This window comes from Henckelia pumila, chromosome 2 (assembly GCF_033568475.1).
Source record: "Henckelia pumila isolate YLH828 chromosome 2, ASM3356847v2, whole genome shotgun sequence".
NCBI lineage: Eukaryota > Viridiplantae > Streptophyta > Magnoliopsida > Lamiales > Gesneriaceae > Henckelia > Henckelia pumila.
In genome coordinates this window covers 12,642,847-12,662,297 of record NC_133121.1, presented here as the reverse complement: position 1 = coordinate 12,662,297, position 19,451 = coordinate 12,642,847, and the positions used below count along the sequence as shown (strand labels likewise).

Here is a 19,451-nt window from a genome sequence, read left to right as displayed (position 1 = left end):
ATCATTAAAAAAAAGAAAAAAATAATTCGGAAGAATTACAGAAAATCCATAATCTACCCAGAAATATATATTCACAAAGATGTGTACAAAAAACTTTCAGCCAAACATAAGTTTTTAACCAATAAATAAGTTCAGTATTATGATGTTTCATTTGACTAATTGAACTCCCAGAGTACAAAGCATTTTCAAGAACTTGGACTGAAGCATTCTTCAACTTTCTGACTCGTAATATTGCAACTGAGGAACAGCACTGCAGAGCCTTGGTCTCAAACTACGTGGAAATCAGCATCGACCACACGATAGATCCTAAAATCCAGCTGACCCTACCAACGACGAGTACAAAGCATTTTCATCTGCAGTTTTAGGGGTCTGGTCCATAACCTTTTTTGGTTCATCACGGCCTTCCTTTCCCACAACATTTGAGGTTACTACATTTGCCATATCACGAAGCTGCAACTTTCTGTTTTTTGCTTCTTCTGCATCACCTTCCCAGCAAGTCTCAGTTATAATTTCAACAGCTTCATCGACTTTGTCATCTGCCACTAGACTTCCATTTTGCAGAAGGACCAGGTACACTTGTTCAGCCGCAGACTTCCGAATCTAGAAGAGAGGAAGTAAAATCTGATGAGCAAACGGCGGGTTAACTAAAGACTTTACCATTATTTGCTTCTCAAGCATCTATTATTTTTGTCCACAAGCTTACTTGGGTTGAATATTTGAATCAAACTCGAGTAGTGTTGTACTTAATCTTGTTTTAAGCCATATCAAGAAGGTAATAGCTCCACTAGAACACAATTCTCATATGTGTTACGGTTTACACAATATGTTACAAAAGAGTTCCCGGACCCAGTTATTGTAGCGTGATTTCCTTCCATAACCGGTTTGTACGGGTGAAATTGATATGCAACGTGATACTCAGTTTTACAATAAGCTAAAAGTGACAACTACTTGGCTCAACAAAAAAAAAGTGACAACTACCAGATGAGTACTGAAAATATGCAACAATTAAAAGAACTCGTGATATGATAATAAACAATAAAAAGTCAAAAATAAATGTGTTGATCAAACTTGAGTAGCTTGTAAGTGCTCCAGTTCAACTCGGGATCTACTCAAAGTTCTCAACTGAAGCACAATTGGCATACCATATAAATCTAGCATAAGATTCATAAAAGTTCTAGTGGCATCACTTGGAATAAACTGGCCAGAAACTAAGATCAACAAGTTTCTTAATGCAATTATTAAGAAATAATAAAATGATGTAAAGTCTCAGTAGACAGACCTTTGGATACCGGTGGGCTAGGAAATTCAGTAGATTTGCAAATGCCCTCACATTGATAGGATCCAATATTGAAGCAATATATCCAAGTATAGCAATTCCTGCATACAACTTAGAGAAGTCCTTTGATCCTCTCAGCTCCGTCACAAGAGAATCCAAAACACCTGAGCAGAAGATTGAAGTCTGGTCCTGAAATTATAATATAGGATGCATTATTTGATTTGTGCATACTCGACTGTTCATCAATTGAAAAGTTCTATTGAAAACTAAATCGAAGACTATGAGATTGGTGACAACAGACAGAAATTCAACACTTGCGATACTTTGATCAAATATACAATTACAAGAAGTTCACACACAACACATTACGGGAAGAGGCCTAGTAGGATGAGACACAATTTCAAATTTCATGAGGAACATAATTAAGGCTGAATTCTTTCTTTTCAAATAAACTACGATTATATTTCAATCAAGCATTTGATTTTCTAGAAGGATTCGTATTGGATGAAGAATTTGAGTTTGGATTTCAAATTATATGAATTTCGATGCCTGCACATTTGAAATCCCTATATACAAAAGCTTAAATTAAGAAGAGATGAATTTATATCAAACACATGCATACAATTAGAAGCAGATTCACAATCATAGATTTCAAATCCTAGATCAAATTAGTCAATCAAACCTCACCCAAAGGCCCGCATTTGGAGTTATGGATTTGAGCTCCATGGGTTTAAAATCTATTATTCAATTCCAATGAGTGTTTGGTAACGAAAACAAAGGATTTAAAAAGCACAAAGCATGACAAAGTGTCGGAGTAAAGTATTGAGCATTATAAGCTCAAGCATTCTTGGCCGAAGTTAAGTGTAGACAAGGAGTACTTTGTTTTTATATAATTTTAGTTATCTCAAACCAAAAAAATAAATAAACTAATGCATAAACATAATAAAATTACGACTGAAATGCATAAAAAAATTTATTCATTTCAGTCAGGTCCTTCTGGAGGAAGATTTTCAGCTTGTTCAATTATCAATTCGAAAATTTAAATATTTTATTTAATTACACATTAAATTATTGTAATATTAATATTAAAACTAAAAAACAGACGCTTAATCAGATATTAAACACGCTCTATGCAGTAAACAATATGTTGACCAATTCCTTGTGGCTTTGGGTCAAATAGAGGCCCTTTTGCCTATGCTTCATAAATTAAGCGCTACTTAAATCACTTTTTAGAACATTGACAAACAAGGTTGAAGACTTGAAATTCCTTTCAATCCAAAACATTTAAAGCCAAAGTATTTGCAGTAGAGAATATGTTAGATGAGGGATATTAAGAAATGAAATGCGGATGAACCAGTATAAATTTTCATAAAGGAAGCGCGGGAACACCGAACCAAACAATCAAGAATGATGCATTATTCATATACATGGAAAAGATACGACCAAGTACATACGCATATTTGCCTGGATATGTGTTTATCGACTAAATGAAGAGAAATGTCATCGCTCATCATACTTCTTTTGTATGTACTAAAAACGTTCACGGTAAGTAACAGGCCAATTGCAACAGTAAAACCATGAGCTCAATCAAGCCAATGGACAGAAAATAGATTCACAACGTTCAACAATTGAAGGGAGTAGCCGACTGACCTTCATGTTCAACAGTATTTTTTTGCTGAAAAGAATCTCAATAGTCTGATTCAGAGATTAATGAAAAAGGTTAGTTTTCAGGAGGGGAAAGCAAACAAGATATGCGAGCATGAAATGAAATTTTCCAGAATATATTATAAAAATGAAACAGCGTCTGGACAAGAATCTTAAAACAATTACGATTATTAAAATGATGGCAACTTTATCACAGTAAAAGTAACTTGGCTGGAGTAACCAGAGGTCATTATTGAAACTAAAGTTCCTTTTATGTTTTAAAAAACTACTTGTGTACCATTCACACTGAGACAATAAAGTTCGACCACATTACCTTGAACGTTGGTATGATGATTCTGTCGCATTTCCTGTACTGCTGAAGAACCCACAAAATGTCCTCCGACAAACTAAAAACTCTGGAATCATCATGGTTTTCAGTTTCCACACTCTGAAGATAGTCTAGCAAAGCACCAAGAGATGCTTTTCTCAAAGAATCTTGCAGTCCACCAATAGAAATGACCAATCCAGACACAAGATATTTACTATAACAACTAAATTTTAGTAGTTGGACAAAGCTAGGGAAAGAGCAAGATGCAACCTGTATCAAAAAAAATAGTATACATCAGTAAACTGAAGAGTCAACATTCTACAGGAAAATTACTTTCTTGTCTTACCCCCAACTTGATGTTGGCCTCACTGGGAACCATACATTGAAGAACTTCCCTTTCGGGTATATGTGGAACAAAAGTTGTTTCATTATGCAGAATCCTACGAAGTATCCTTGCCGCAGATTCTCTTAATTTGTCCATCTTCTCTACAGCTTGCTTGATGATGCTTCCAACTATTTTATTGGCCAAAATGGAATCAAAGTATGCATTAATAGCACCACTGTCTGAGCAATCATTTTTGTGAATTTCTGAAACTGATCTTTTTACTTGCTCTATGGAGTCTCTTTTGCACAGAACATATGTGCACTTCTCAAGACCATCCATTGCAGCTTCACGAACCCAAGAACCTACGTCGCCCCTGTTATCAGTGGAGTAGTCATCCAGAGCTTTAAAAAGACTGTTCATCACTTCATTCCTGATTAAAAGGAACAGGGACACCACATCTTCTCCATTGAAGTAGCCAGACAATTTTTCGTCCTCAGTCAAGGTTTCACAAACAAATATGAGTCCTTTGACAGCATTCACACGTGCTTCAGCATCTCTATCTCCAGGATTCTCCTGGGAACACCAAAACATTCAGACAGAAATTGTAAGTAATCTCACTTCCAACTCCATGAACTCAGATGGCTAAGTTGCGCAAGGTTAGTAGGGACTTCAGATATTTTTCCCCAATACCTAGAGCATCCAATTATACCTCAATTTCACATGAACTGCATAGCTTTGTTATCACAGATTTCCATCCTTTAACCAAAAATTCAAAAGGCAGGACCCCTAGAGCTAGAGCTGAGCCTCGTCTTGCAGCAACATTTGAATCAGCCAACTGCTCAAGATATTTTGACAATATATCATTGATTTCCTTGCCATCAGCAGATAAATAGTAGGCACGGATGTAATGTTTCAGGGCCTCAACAGCAGCATTCTGAAAGAAATAGAAAAATTAAGAATTAGGATGCACTATGAACACTTGGTCTGAAGCTACTAGAGGTTATTTAGTGAAAACAGACCTGAATGTGAGAATTAGGATGTCTTAAATTCTCGTTGATGGCATCTAGTAAACTTCGTTTTACTTTTGCAGTCAAATATATTTGAGCTCGAGCGATGCACTCAATGAAGCGAGAAACAGCATAACGCATTATTTCTCCTCCTTTGCCACGATATAGCCGTGCTTTCTCAATGGCAGGAACTATGCCAGCAGCAATTTTTTGCTTATCTGAAACAAGAATCTTACAAGGTCAACTGTATATCCACCCTCCTAAGTACAGTTTTGTTAAAATGCTAATTGGATGTGAAACTGTGTCAAACACCACAAATGAACTTGTTATTGTTAGACAGAGATTACAATTTTTTTTTTAAAAAAAATCACGCTCACACACCCAATCTGTGTCGAACCCAAAACCTAAATATTAGTAGACCAACTCAGCAACTGAACAGTTAGGTTTTCACTCAGGATGATGAGGTGCATGAATTTTGTAAACCCTTCAAAAGGAGGAAAAAAAGTTAAGCAGGACAACATCGTTGCATTAATATTGTTAATAGGAGCTACATACACTAAAGAAAACTTAATCATAAATGGCGAAAACTTTTGCCATCAAGAAATGATGTTCTGTAATTATTTTAGCTGCTTTAATTAATCAATTTAATCTTAATTATTAACAAACGGCTCTATAGGCGGTAATGACACTATGACATGTAACATATTTCCTTTACTTTTAGCAGCTGTATTAGTACAATCTATTTAGTTCTACTCATATCTAAAAGAAAATATAAATAATACACCAACAAGTATTTCAACAAAGTTATAAGCAGAAAAATGAGGGGAAAAGAAAAGATGAAATATTTTTGCCTCCAGAGAAAATGGTGACGCCCTTAAAAGGAAATGTTAAAAATTGAAAATCCTGAACATGCTGCAACATGAAACACCTGCATAATATTTAGTTTCAAAGTTTTGAACCAAACACAAAAGTTCAAAACAAATAGTGAATAGCATACTTATCGTTACCTTCGGAAAGGACATAGTTGTGCTCATTTAAAGCCAAAATGAGCTCTCCAGCAGCTAAAGTTGCACCATGCCGCATACATAAATCAGTTGATAGAGTACAAGGAACTAATCTCTCCAAAATTGTATTGGCAAAATAATCAGGCTCATATTTTACAAGAGCCGCGAGGGCACTGGCTGAAAGCTCTCTCAAAACTTTATCCTGCATATTTTGACATGAGTTGCACAAGTGTTACAGAAGCCAACCAGGACCAGCACCAACTTACATAGACAAGCAGATGAATATGTTTTATATTTAAAAAATCAGAGATGTACTAGTCCCATCAGTTAGGCCGAATCTAAGCAGGAAATTCTCATTTTAAAGGGCACTGAGATTAACTAAAAGAGTTGTAAACGAAGCAACTGAGTTATTTTTTCATAGAAAAATTAATGGACAGCTGATCATACAGCCTAACTTCGAATGATGTGAATGCATAAGATCCATTTGAGCAAGACAATGTTATTGTATTGCAGATATAAGCAGGCATATACACTTGGGCTGTTTAGCATTAAATATGTCTTGAGAACCAAGCTAGCTCCATAAAACACCAGGATAAAGCATTTGAATATACTCACATGGGAATATATTTGCCCACATATATTCCTGTTTCAGGCAAAGCACAACTGCATTGTAGACCCAACTTCACAAAAGTTCTCAACTTCACTCGGTAGTAAAAAAAGAAAGAAAAAGCACGAAACTATGTAGTCAGATGCAGAAATGGATATCAGAACTTAATGTATGCAAAAACCAACAGCTAACTGCTGCAAGAAAATGATCACGACAGCAGTATCCTGGTAGTTTTGTGTGCTAACAACAAATCGAATAATGTACAAGAGCGCAATTACGTAAGGTTTTTCAAAATCCATATGCTACTAGCAAGGAAAGAACCTCAAAGATCATAAAAACTTAACTGTAAACACAAAAAGAAACGGAGTTAAAGACATCAAGTAAAGGTGACATGGACCTTGCATAATTGTTTCAAAGTTCTTCAATGTAGCTGAAAAATAGCCTTGAGCAGAGCAGTAAAATGTTCTTATTTGAACAAAATTATATTAAATGATTGGGAATTTCCTGGAGTACTCCGTCCCAAGCTATTTGGTACACCCCCATTAGGCAAAATAAAAAAAAATGTCACAAATATGACAGACTCCTCGCCAAGCTATTTAGTGCACCTTCCATTTTGAGATATCGTAAAAAAATTAAAAATTGTTTCAAAGAAGACAGATGAAAGATGAAAACATTTAGAATCTGAAGAAATGAATAAAAATATTTTTTTTATTCTTCTTTAGCTGAAACGTTACGTACAGCCCTAATTTATAGATAATATTACAGCTATGAAAAAGGAAACATAACCTATCAAAATCTCCTAAAAACAGAAATAATCAGTCGCATAATAGTAGGCAGTTAGCTGCCCAAGATATGCTAATTAACACTCGGATCAGATGGTACATACCCAATGACAGATCTTACTTTGCAACAGTTCATTAACAAATTGATAGAGGTAACCATCATATTGAGCAATGCGGACAGCAACGTGAAGATATGAGTTTGCTCGAGAAGAAAGTGCAAAATAATCGGCTGTGTTTACTATATCAATGCCATGAGGGAAATTTCCTTGCCTCCCAACATTTTCCTGGAAAGCAGCTGCAGCTGCTCTTCTGCAATTAACCTAAGCATTGTGCTCAAAGCTTAAAAAATACTCATATGCCGAGCAGAAAAAGAAAATGTGAAAATGATTGTCCTCTTTAGCCAGAAAATTGTGCTATAGAGTTCAGCACCTCACGGTCATAGCAGGCTACTGTTAGAAGATGTGGTGAAAGCTGCTCCAGCACGGTTTTCATGTCTCTATGAGAATATGCACGACCAAATGCCCAGCAAACATAAGCAGCAGCATCACGCACGTGAGATCCCACACTATGGGGTCCTCTTCGAATATCATAATGCAATGCCTGCAACAGGAATATTTATCAAACCTCTTTAGAAGGAAAATATGACTTTCAAGGGGAATGTATGTATCCACCTTCAAGGAGAATTCTCAAATTAGTAAAACCAACTCGACAGGAGTGACCAATTCAAGGGATACACGGATATATAATGTATGTGTTGCATCTTGCACACGAATAGTCAAATAACGTCCGAAATATTTTATATTAAATAGAATTTGCCACAACACAGTGACGTGTACCAGAGGTGTAATAGTCCATTCACGCGACAAGTAAAATTTGCCGCGCCACAGTGAATTTGATCGGGTGAAACAATCGATTCAAGGGACAGGTAAAAGTTTTACCCCGAACTTTCTAGCCATGGAAAAGGGAAGGAGTAACAAAACAATCAAACTGTAGAGGAAGTATTCATAGCATAAGCCCGAGTAAGTGTTGCATTAAAGATCTAAAGAAAATACAAAAACTAGCAAACTTGACATCCAGAAACAATTATGTAAACGCATGCACCATAAGTTAAAAGGTGGGAAAGAGGGAGGAGAACAGGGGAAAGAGAAGCGTAAGTCGCACAGCAAAACTTAAACTAACCCACGAAGAGAAAGCTTAACCTTCACAATTACTGGAACTACTTTAGAAAGACTGACAGGTAAGAGCAATCCTCTACGTGCCAATTCTGCCAATGCCAAGCATCCACCATGCCATGAACCATCTCCCTGCAACATGACAATGCATAAGCAATCAGGATGAAAGAAGAAGTCGTAATTATGCCATTATTCTCTTAGATGCCCCAATAATTCTAAGCCGCATAGTGCATAAATAATAACAAATCTCACCTGCTTTACAAGTGGCTTGCATGACGTGCATGGCATGATAAATTAAAGTTCGGGTCTGTGGTTCTTCCGATTTCAAGTCTAATAGTGCACCTCAAATTTAAAACCACCTTGTTAAGGACTTCATGGCCAACTTCGCATAATTTCCAAACTTAGGAACCAATTTCTTTTATGTTCATGCTATTCATCAAATAAGATATCATCTGACCATTCTCTATTCTCCTAGTCATACTAAAAACCATGATTCTAAAAAGCACGATGTGTGACGAATCGGCAAGACTAAGTTTCAGGTTTTACAAGCTTAAACGGGCTTAGTACTAGATTAAGCATAAAAAAATATTTTAAATTTTTACTATAATTTTTATTATATAAAGTCATTCATAGATTAAATAACACACGAACATATAAAATTTAAGAATAAATGTTCAAATTTTGTAATTTTCTTCATCAAGAGTAACTATCAAAGGATATTTAGGTGTCTTTAAGATTTTTTGGTTTAAAAAGTTTATACCATCAGATATTCAAATTTTAAAAGTTGACTTTTATAAAAATTAATAATAAAAGTTAACTTTTATAAAAATAATAATAATAATAATAAAAGCTAACTCTAAATTTTTTTGTAAAATGAATTTTGACTAAAAAACTAACTCTTTTTCGCACTTAATGTGGTCAAACTTAGGTTGATCGCTTTTCCATGCTTTTACCTAAGTCAAAGCTTGTTCTTCGAGCTCCACGCTCTTCACATTTTTTAGAACACTTTTAAAAACTATTTTATTCAGATTTACAGTCCCCAGTTGACAGGTACTAAAAAGGCCCCGTTCCTAAACTCAAAATTTCATCTAATTCCAATTTTCTTCGCTTCTTCGGCTCCTCGGGAAGAACAAACATCCCGGCTATAGGGCCGAGTGTTTGTCGTTTTACCAAAAACTATAGCTAGTGGTAATGGTGTAACTCAAAATAACCCGTGCAGCAGTCCAAGCCCCATGGTTCGATCGCTCTACCCAGCAAGTACAATTATTGCACCCCCAACAATCTCTCTACCAATAATTTCAATCCTTGCAATCAATGAGAATCAAACTCATGATCTTGGCTCTTATACCAATTGTAGGACCGAGCGCTTACCGTTTTATCAAAAGTTATAGCTAGTGGTAATTGTGCAACTCAAATCTTTCAACCATACAGCAACCCAAGCGCCATGGTTTGATCGCTCTACCCAGCAGGGACTATTATTGCACCCTAACACCGGCCATTCTCTAGAATAAATGTTCAACTAAAGCCAAAATTTATAGGGTCTGTAGTCATCAGCTGATGCAAACTAATCATCAAAGCTGATGCAAACTAATCATTACCTAAATATTTAGATAATAGCACAGATGCCTCATTCAGAAAATGGAAAGATAGATGGGGGTAGGGGGCGGAGTGATGGAACAAAAAAAGAAATTGAAACAGGTAGTCCATTTCCTAAAATCTTTGGTATTTACCCATCCATGTAGAATTAAAGCACGAAAGAATATCTTCATTTTGGGTTGAATAAACAAAATGACATCGAATAAAAATGAAGCCTAAATTTTCTATAACATTCGGTCGTCATAAATTAGTGGAAAGTAGTTTCGAATGAAAATAATTTATCACCCAATTCTGCACTTCAACCAGATTTACTCTTGCGAATTTTCAAAGGAGTTGTGGCATTCTGCAGGTTTTGCACAATATAGTTTCATCAAATTTCACGATAGTTTTGCCCAAAGAAAATATCTAATCGATAAACGAGTTTATATTTAATTACTTGGTGCACAAAAATTCATCCCGTAAAAATTGAATGACACCTATAAAATTGAGATGAATTTGCCTTTATACCTCGCCAGTGGAAAAAAGCTCCAATACAGATGACAGGATTTCATCTGAAAGACAATATGTTAACCGTGACGTAACACGACCAATACCTTTAGCGGCAGACCATCGTACAACAGTGTCCTACGTACAACAACAAAGCACAAAACTAAATAAATCAAGAACACATCTATTAAAATTACATGATAAGATGAATAAAGTTAGTTCTAGATGCTTATTTCTTATGCTGGAAAGGTTAGACAGTAAAGATTACGCTCCATATATGAACATCAAAAGAAAAGAGTGAAGGATGATACATCATATGGTAACTATCCATGAACAACCACTCAAAATATGTGGTGTGGTCAGAGCAGTTGAATCTCATCCTCTAAACATACCGTGTCTCTCAATCCTGACAATAATAGTTCAATAATATCTTCTAAGATTTCTGGAACATCCATCTGTTCCTCTTCAAGGCAGCTTGTATCTTCAGAAACATTACAACTTTCAATATTCACAGAATGACTTTCTCGATCACTATCTTGTTTCACTTTTGAAGATATACTCTCGCCCAGAATGCTGCTGCTACTCTGAATGATATGCAAAAATATAAGAAATGGGATGTTTTAAGAACTCAGGAAAGTTTTGTAGCAGAAACCAAAGATTTGTTCAGATGACAAAACACTTTCAGATATTTCCTCGCAAGAAAATGTTAATCTGAGTAACTGACAAGCGCAAAACTGAAATCTTAGGCAACACATGTAACAATGTGATGATTAGTCTCAAACATCAAGCCACTAAAAATGCAAAGAAACTGCTGTTGAAATTAATCTGGGGTCAAAGAGAAGAAACTAGAAAAAAAATTACATGAGAATTTAACGTACAGTGCGGTAACTTTAAATGATCCTCTCACATAATTTAGTTCCTTATAGAATCAACATGGTGGCTATATACAGATGCATTAAGTCAGCGTTCAGAGATAGAGAACACAGATAATATAACTATTTTCCCATCAACAGAGAAGGATATGGTGTAGATTTCTATTTATCTGACCACATATTGCCATGCTGGCAAACGATGAGGGAGGCAAGTGAGTCCAATCCGTTGAGTTAGCTTTACTAGATACTTGCGAAGTAATGAACTTCGAGCAGCAGTAGGAGACTTCATCAAAGCTGATGTGTCATTCCATAAAATTGGAACCACATTTAATAATACTGGGGGGCTACCAGCCTGCATTTAAGGAAAAAACTCGCAATAAACAGGACAGTTGCATTCTGAGTGGAAAAAATGAGAGATCAGGAAGAAATATTCTCAATAGCACAGTATAATTAGCACAATCATTTTCCATTGTTATTATTTCATAAAACTGGAGCTAAGCAGCGGTCAAGTTAATCCTGGATCAACTATGGTAGTAATGAACAAAAAAGCCGGTATGTGGAAAGAAACATTTTTAGAAATTTATTCTGTTTTTATTACTGAAGCGAAAAACTGAACTTATCTTTTGCACAGGTCTGGACCTCCTATGGGCACGATTCCAATTAACTAGACCACTTTTACACTGTTTTTGTCAAACACGTTTTCCGAAGTAAACAGCAAAAGTCTTAATTGCCATTTTTATTTTGACTAGTAAAAGGACGATATTTGAAAAATATTCCAATTTTCCATGCACATGTAATTAAACGTTATAAAAATATAAGAACCAATAATTCGCGGAAACTGCCCTGATTAAAGCCACTTTTTACATATATCTTGATCATTGGAACCAAAAATAATAGATTCCTGATCTCGCATAAAAAACTTTGCGAAGAAATTACATGCCATATTAAAAGGAAACCTTGAAAATGGCAGCAAGAGCTTCCACTACCCCCAATAATCGGAAATGATCTCCCACTGTGTCCTCAATGGATGAGAGAACTTCATGTGACCAATCAGTGAAGCTGAAAAAAACAAATAAAACTAAAGAAAATAAGTTACAGCATCTTCATATGACAATATATATTTGTTGATAGTCACTTCAGTGTAATATAATCTATTTAGGTTGCTTTTGGTAATCTCCCTTTGGTTTAAACAAAACAATAAATTCTGGTTCTCAGAGGTGAATGAACCTTAAGAGAAATCAACAATAAGTCCAAACCTTTCTTGAATTTAAAACTTTGAAACAATAATTGGCAAAATACAACAATCAGTTAGCAATAGCATAAGACTGAAATTTGAAACTCCATGAAGTTGGGAAGAGTGAATTCCCAAAAGATGGAAAGCAAACAAGAAATAGAGGTAAAAGGCACAAAAATTTGGCAAGAACTTTCTCAATCGATCATTAGTGTTATATGTAGGGGTGCAATCAAGTCGAGCCGAGCCGAGCCGAGCCGAGTATCATACTACTCGAGCTCGACTCATATTTGACTACTCGAACTCGAGCTCGAGCTCGATCGAGTAATTAATTTCGTACTCGAGCTCGAGCTCGACTATGGTTCGAGTTACTCGAGTTCTAGCTCGAAAAATAAATAAATATATATATAAATAAATAAATAAATAAATAAATAAAATATTATATATATTATATTTATATATTTATAATATTATATTATATTATATATATATTTATATTATATATATGTCATATGATCGAGTAGCTCGCGATCACATACATTGAAAACTCGAGCTCGAGTTCGATGTATGTTCGAGCTACTCGATCTCGAGCTCGAGTCGAGTTTGACCGAGCTACTCGCGAGCTACTCACGAGTAGCTCGGCTCGTTTGCACCCCTAGTTATATGTACAGAAATCAGTTAAAAGACTCATGGTTCCACTCTTACAAAATGAATTTACATGTACTTGACAAAACGGTGCATGTTTGCTGCTGACAATGATAGATAACCTGGTAAATGCCTTCAACATATCCGGGCGTGTTAAGAGCCTAGACAGCAGCAATCCAGCCATGGTGCGCATAGGTCCTGCGTTTGATAAATAGTCTTTACATAGTCCTAAAATCCTCATCACTAACGGAGGCAGCTCATCTCTGCCAGCATAATTGTCATTGGCGATACTAGTATCAACAGAGGATATATCAAAAGGAATCAAAACCAATATAGAAAGCCACAGCAATGTGATGCACTTTGTCTCCATCTCTCCAGTACTTTCTTGCCTCAACGCTTTTGCGGCACCTGAATCATGGCACTTCTCCAAAAGAGCTACAGCAAGTTCTAAATCAGAAACCTGATGGGGGAAGAACTTGAGAACGGACTTGTATCCACAGACAGTTACCAGGGAATAAAGTACGATACATATAGGTTTGAGTAGCTCAAGGATTTCAACAGAGTTAACCCCTAATTCGGCAGTTCTTGTGCGAACAATTAACATCAGAGGTGAAACTATTCGCTCGAGATAAGGCTCTACCAGTTGCCCTTGCTCTTGATATTTGTCCATCTGCACAAAAGAACCTAAAGATAACTACAGCATTCACTCAAACTCCATCACAACTAGAGAAGATTTAAATAAATTCTAGTTGTAAGTATTATGCAACACAGTCGAAGTTCATCGAGAAGAAAATAAGCAAATAAACAAACTTTTCTCAGAAGCCAATAAGCACATGCTTCCCCAATGTAAATCTCAAGTAAACTTACTTCAGACCAAGATTATTCAACATTTAATCCAAATAGGATAGTTAAATGCAACTTTTTTTTTCATTTTTCAATCGAGGAACCGAACATAAGAATGCTGCAACACGGATTACAGCATCAAATTAAGCTAGTTGAAGACTGTAATGCCAATAATGTATTCCTTGAAGTGTAGTTTGCAAAGAGAGTGAAGCATACAATAGACCGGATCTTGTAGGCGGCGGAGAGATCCGAGAATCGGCGGGCGGAAACGACGTCGTCGAGAATGGACTTGACGATGCTCCATTCAATGAGGAAGTATTTGAGCAGAATCCTTTCTTTGGAAGCGAGCTCGTCGTCTTCTTCTGCTTGAAATGCGGCGGATACAGATATTGGCTCCTCCTCCGTCGCCACCATTTTCGAGCTCTGTTCGCTGCTCACTGCCGTGCTTCGCTTTTGGGATTCTGGAGATTCAAATGATGGAATTCATTCCCCGTTTCAACTTTTTATTTTTATTTTTTTTGAGGCAAACTTTTTAATATTTTAAAATTACATGATTGAAACTGAATATTTATATTACAAATCAAATTACTTTACAACGTATTTTATTTATTTTTTCTATGAAGTGAGATGAGTCGCAACAGATACCCAATACTTTCATGTAAACGTCATGGGTTAATCCAAAAAGCTCTATGTGATAGATTAATCACATTATTCTATGTACCGTTTGTTTTGACATATTATTAATCTATGTATAATTTATCTTATCTCATCTCACGTTCTTTTTATCATTTTATTTATCCATCCATTAATTATATATCTTATATCAATCAAATCATTAATTATTTATCATACATCAATCACATCATTAAATTTAAATTACTACATTTTCTTTTATAAATAATAATATCCATATTTTATTAATTATTAAAAGGTCAAAATAATAATTTACTATTTTTATATAAAATTTAATCAATCAAATCAAACATATTATAATTTATAAATCAAATTAAATATTATATTAACTATCATTTCTTATTTATTTTTTATTATAATATATTACTTCTCTTTATATTATTTATCTCATCTTTAACTTCAATAGCTAAACGGCATATTCAGATTACTATTCTAAACGTTTCCATCAACTTAAGCATCGTTCTGTTCACCGTATTACTAATATATATATATAACTCATCAAATCCTATCCCACGTTCTTCTCATTATATTATTTATATATATTATATATATATTAACTATTTATTTTAAATCAATCAAATCATTAATTATTTATCTCACATCAATCAAATCACTGAATTCAAATTACTATATTACTCCTTATAAATAATATAATTATTATTTTATTTATTGTTAAAAGGACAAAATAATCATTTAACATTTTTATATAAAATTTAATCAATCAAATCAAATAAACCATAATCTATCAATCAAATCTAATACAATTTTAACTATCATTTTTTATTTATTTTTTATTATATTATACTACTTATCTATATATTACTTATACCATACTTCAAACCAAACGATGCAAAACGATGCATTTAACACCTCTTACATCTATCTGAACACCCATGACATGAAGACTATTTTATTTATTTTTATTTTTATCAAATTGCAGCCAATAGAATTTTAATTCTTTTCTGTTTTTGCTAAGGTGGGATGAAATTCTTTTTCCCGCCACACTACACCGTAAAATCTGCACAGAAGATCACTGCCCACGCATCCGTACGACCCAAATGGAAGTATCCAGCCTACCCATTTCGGCATCGCAGAGAGGGAAGCTCATTTCAGCGGGATACACGTCTCTTTCATCCCTTTTCTCTGTTTCTCCCTCTCAACTGGCTCAAGGTAAATGCTACACATGAAACTGTGTGTGATGTGAATTCTCGTGCATAATGGGTTTATGAATCTTTAGATTTCTCTATTATATTGGGCATCTTGGGAGATCAATGATTTGTTTTTGTCTTTCAAGTTCCTGTCTGCTGCAATTGTGGTCTGACATATAGTCAGGTTTCGTACATCGAGTTATTGTTAAGTTTGTGCCGCCCAAGGCCTTGCAAGCAACAATCTTGTTCAATAATTCAGGGGGGAAAATCACCATGAATCAAGAGACTACATCTTCGTATCTTGCAAACTCATAGCATCTTTGTGTTAGAAGATATTGGAGGGATTTGATTTTCCTGGGGTGTGCTAAAAAAGAATAACAAACTTGTGGGAAGCTGATTTTATGTTTGAAAAAGTTAAAACCATTTTAGAAGTTATGAAGTTGGTGATGATGGGCACTTTATTGCGAGGAGCTTTGGGGAAGAAAGTGAACAAATGGAATCCTTAGTTGACCTGCATAAACAATGGTGTAACTTTTTTGTGGCATGACTGATGTTTTGATTAAGCTGTGTACACACCTATAGTTTCGATAGATGGATCGGAAAGATAGATTATCCTTCAACTTTGCTGATTAATTTCGTTTTTTTTTTCAGAGAGATAATTTAGTCTTGAGGAAAAGATGGCAAATTTTTATGTACTTTGTGATGACAACGCTTATTTATCAGTGGTCATTAAATTGCCTTGAGTAATGTATTAACTTGTTTTGTGTATGTTGTGATTACTAGATCTGAAGATTTCTGAAAATGAGGCACTCGAGATTCTAAGAGTTGCATCCCAGAGGAGTGGGTTGGACAAAATTGACCAAGGAAGGAGCCGTTCAATTGTAAATGGTAAGTGTTGGCTATGATATTATGTCCTTCTAGACAGTTAAAATTATGTTGAAGTGATTGTTCGAAGAGAATCCTTCAATAAATTCCTTAAGATTGTCATTTTTCAGTAGCTTTAAATCCTATGGTGAGATTTATTCAATATTTTCAGGCTATTCTTTGTTATGTAATTCATACAAAAAAATTACTAGTCGAGCAGCAATATTTATTTTCTGGTTCTTGCTTCTTAAGATTTATTAATAGATTACTATTACTGCAGTAAATATGATCATTGCTTGCTTTTACCATCAAGAGACCAAGCGCATATCTGTGAAGGAATGTCATATCACTGTAGATTTTCAACCTTAAATGCTAGGAAGTCTGACAAATCTGTGCTAAATCAACTAATAGAAAGACGGGATATAAAGATTTGAGTTGTATTTAAGTGAGAGATTTCTAGCCGGTTGTTATAGGATTAAATGCGTAATAGTTTTCAGTTCTATTACATTAGGAGGACGTTACTGAAATCATCGGTAATCCGTAATTGATTATGTTGCTGTGATCACCAATTTATTTAGGAGAACCAGTCAGAACAGTCGCTATGCTCAAAAGTAGAGTCTATAGAAGAACAACTTAACTTGTTGGTTTCTTAACCCTAATAAAATTCCAAAATCAGATCCCTGTTTTCTTTTGTATCTTATCTGCTATCATCTCACAGCATCACTCCCTCCTCTTATAGAAGTTAGCAATCGATGACTCATTAAAAGTTCATTGTCCAGGAGCACAGACTGCCTGGGATATGCTTAATGAGGAGGAATCTTCTATGCATATCACCACATCTTGCTCGAACTTGGATGACATCCTTGGAGGAGGAATTAGTTGTAAAGAAGTTACCGAGATTGGTGAATCTCTAAAAAATTTTATGTTGTTTGCTCGTTTAATGATGTGGCATGCTGAAGTTTATTTTGCATTTTTTCCTATGGAAGTGTTAATTTCTGACTTCTGCGGCTCACCCTACATAAATTGTATTCTGTTTCTACTTTCTATTAGGTGGTGTTCCAGGCGTTGGTAAAACACAACTTGGGTAAGCAATGCCCCCACCCCACACCCCCAATTTTTTTCTGCACAAAAGCTTCATATTTACTTCATTTTTCACAATGGAAAACGTAGGATTCAGCTAGCTGTAAATGTCCAAATTCCATCTGATTGTGGTGGGCTTGGAGGAAAGGCAATTTATATTGGCAAGTTTTTAGCAATGAATATTTTATGACTAGCTCGTATGAATCTGTTGTAGCTATTCTCTTCTAATGTTCGGTTTATAGATTGTATTTTGTGATGATCAGACACCGAAGGCAGTTTTATGGTGGAGCGTGCTCTACAAATTGCGGAGGCATGTGCAGAGGACATTCAAGAATATAACAGCCTCCCGACAAAGGATTTTCATGCCTGTCAAGTAAATAAAGAACCAAAGGATTTCCTCGACAATATATTTCTTTTCCGTGTCTGCAGTTACACCGAGCAAATTGCGGTCATAAATTATTTGGAGAAGTTCATTTCTGAGCATAAAGATGTAGGTATAATGAAATTACTGGTGGTTTAGATTCTGACCACAAAGTTTACAATTTGAGTAACTTGTTTCTAATGTTTCGGTGTCCTTCTGTTGTCACAGATTAAGGTTGTCATTGTTGATAGCATCGCTTTTCACTTCCGCCAGGATTTTGAGGACATGGCTATGAGGACTCGGCTTCTTGGCGGAATGGCCTTAAAACTCATGAAACTTGCCAAGAAATTCAGTTTGGCTGTAAGAACATCTGACTCTCTGTTGTCCCGTAGACAAAAAAACTCTTCTTATTGACACAACACAGACGGTTATTGTTGCCTAAATTATGACTACCTGAACAATGATGCAGGTAGTTCTATTGAATCAGGTCACCACGAAATACTCAGAAGGTTCTTTTCAGTTGACTCTTGCTCTTGGTAAGTATCTCATCCTCCACAGATAATTTTCATTTGCTTTTAACAATGATTTTTTGATATCCTTGTTTTGCTTCCCTCAATTGCACAGAGACAGTTTAGAATTTAACCCATCTATGTATTCAAAGCTAGACACATTGCTTCTTAAATGAAGCTAGTAGGGGCGCGTCCCAGGTCCAACTCAACTTAGTTGATGCCATGATATACATGAAAATATAAACTTTGCCATACATGACTTTTTAAACCATGCTTTGCTTCCAAATATAACTCTGTTCATCCCGAATCCCCGATGGATTATTATAAAATTTGCCTTGACAGGTGATAGTTGGTCACATGCATCTACAAATCGGATCATATTGTATTGGAATGGTGATGAGAGATATGCATATATTGAGAAATCACCTTATATGCGGTCAGCATCGGCTCAATATGCAGTGACAAGCAAAGGTATCCGAAACTCAACTTCTTCGAAGTATAAGCGAGTTAAGCTAATGTAGTCTTCACTTGGTTTGTCATGAGCAGCAGAGTACCATGGTTCTTTCTCAGGCTGAATTGTTTTTACTGTTACTTGGAACTGGAGAAAGTGTAAAAACTATCAAAATGGCTCAATGCATGCTTTATTAAAATTTTCCTTTGATCTCCTTTGACTTATTTCATTTGGAAAGTTTGAAGTCTTGGACAAAACCAAATTCCATCAAGGGAAACAATTACATTACCACCCGATTCTATCAAAATTACAAAAAACTCGTATAGTAAAAATAATATTTTCTATTTAAAAGGGAATATTTTTACTCAAATGAGCAGATATGATGCAAAATATTTTTGATATAAAAAGTCATGTTTTTCATTTAAATCGACATACATTACATAATATGTTTTCTTAACCTAACTGACAAAAATGATACTTTCGTAGTGAAAATTAATATTTTGAATATGCTGATATGATCGAATATG

General features: G+C 35.2%; 2 protein-coding genes across 4 annotated transcripts; one reads left to right on the top strand and one right to left on the bottom strand.

Moving 5' to 3' along the window:
• Positions 1-42: 42 nt before the first annotated feature.
• Positions 43-14,306, bottom strand: LOC140879645 (tubulin-folding cofactor D). 3 transcript variants are annotated; one of them, XM_073283451.1, is made up of 17 exons: positions 14,035-14,306; positions 13,098-13,645; positions 12,056-12,158; positions 11,275-11,451; positions 10,620-10,811; positions 10,249-10,365; positions 8,173-8,277; positions 7,403-7,573; positions 7,078-7,293; positions 5,588-5,786; positions 4,593-4,798; positions 4,283-4,507; positions 3,595-4,146; positions 3,255-3,518; positions 2,927-2,971; positions 1,280-1,465; positions 43-600 (listed from the first exon to the last, which is right to left on the bottom strand). In XM_073283451.1, the coding sequence occupies exons 1-17, from the start codon at positions 14,230-14,232 to the stop codon at positions 307-309; spliced, it is 3,798 nt and encodes a 1,265-aa protein (XP_073139552.1). In that variant the 5' UTR covers positions 14,233-14,306; the 3' UTR covers positions 43-306. The 3 variants fall into 3 exon arrangements, with proteins under 3 accessions (XP_073139552.1, XP_073139554.1, XP_073139553.1); XM_073283453.1 differs by lacking the exon at positions 14,035-14,306 and having other exon boundaries at positions 13,098-13,410; positions 13,484-13,639; XM_073283452.1 differs by lacking the exon at positions 10,620-10,811.
• A 1,238-nt stretch (positions 14,307-15,544) lies between these two features.
• Positions 15,545-19,096, top strand: LOC140884139 (DNA repair protein RAD51 homolog 3). Its single transcript, XM_073290812.1, has 9 exons — positions 15,545-15,681; positions 16,443-16,547; positions 17,303-17,425; positions 17,574-17,607; positions 17,694-17,764; positions 17,867-18,093; positions 18,193-18,324; positions 18,434-18,500; positions 18,816-19,096. Exons 1-9 carry the CDS (start codon positions 15,570-15,572, stop codon positions 18,992-18,994), a joined length of 1,050 nt encoding a protein of 349 aa, XP_073146913.1. The 5' UTR covers positions 15,545-15,569; the 3' UTR covers positions 18,995-19,096.
• The last annotated feature ends 355 nt before the right edge of the window (positions 19,097-19,451 follow it).

Excerpts from the sequence above, each read along its gene's own strand:
- LOC140879645 (XM_073283451.1), bottom strand. The coding sequence starts at position 14,232 with ATGGTGGCGACGGAGGAGGAGCCAATATCTGTATCCGCCGCATTTCAA. Across the intron at positions 5,787-7,077 it reads AAAGTAAGATCTGTCATTGG|GATAAAGTTTTGAGAGAGCT; the intron begins GTATGTACCATC and ends CAAAATATGCAG. Across the intron at positions 3,519-3,594 it reads AGGCCAACATCAAGTTGGGG|GTTGCATCTTGCTCTTTCCC; the intron begins GTAAGACAAGAA and ends TTTTTGATACAG.
- LOC140884139 (XM_073290812.1), top strand. The coding sequence starts at position 15,570 with ATGGAAGTATCCAGCCTACCCATTTCGGCATCGCAGAGAGGGAAGCTC. Across the intron at positions 15,682-16,442 it reads TCCCTCTCAACTGGCTCAAG|ATCTGAAGATTTCTGAAAAT; the intron begins GTAAATGCTACA and ends TGTGATTACTAG. Across the intron at positions 18,325-18,433 it reads CCAAGAAATTCAGTTTGGCT|GTAGTTCTATTGAATCAGGT; the intron begins GTAAGAACATCT and ends ACAATGATGCAG.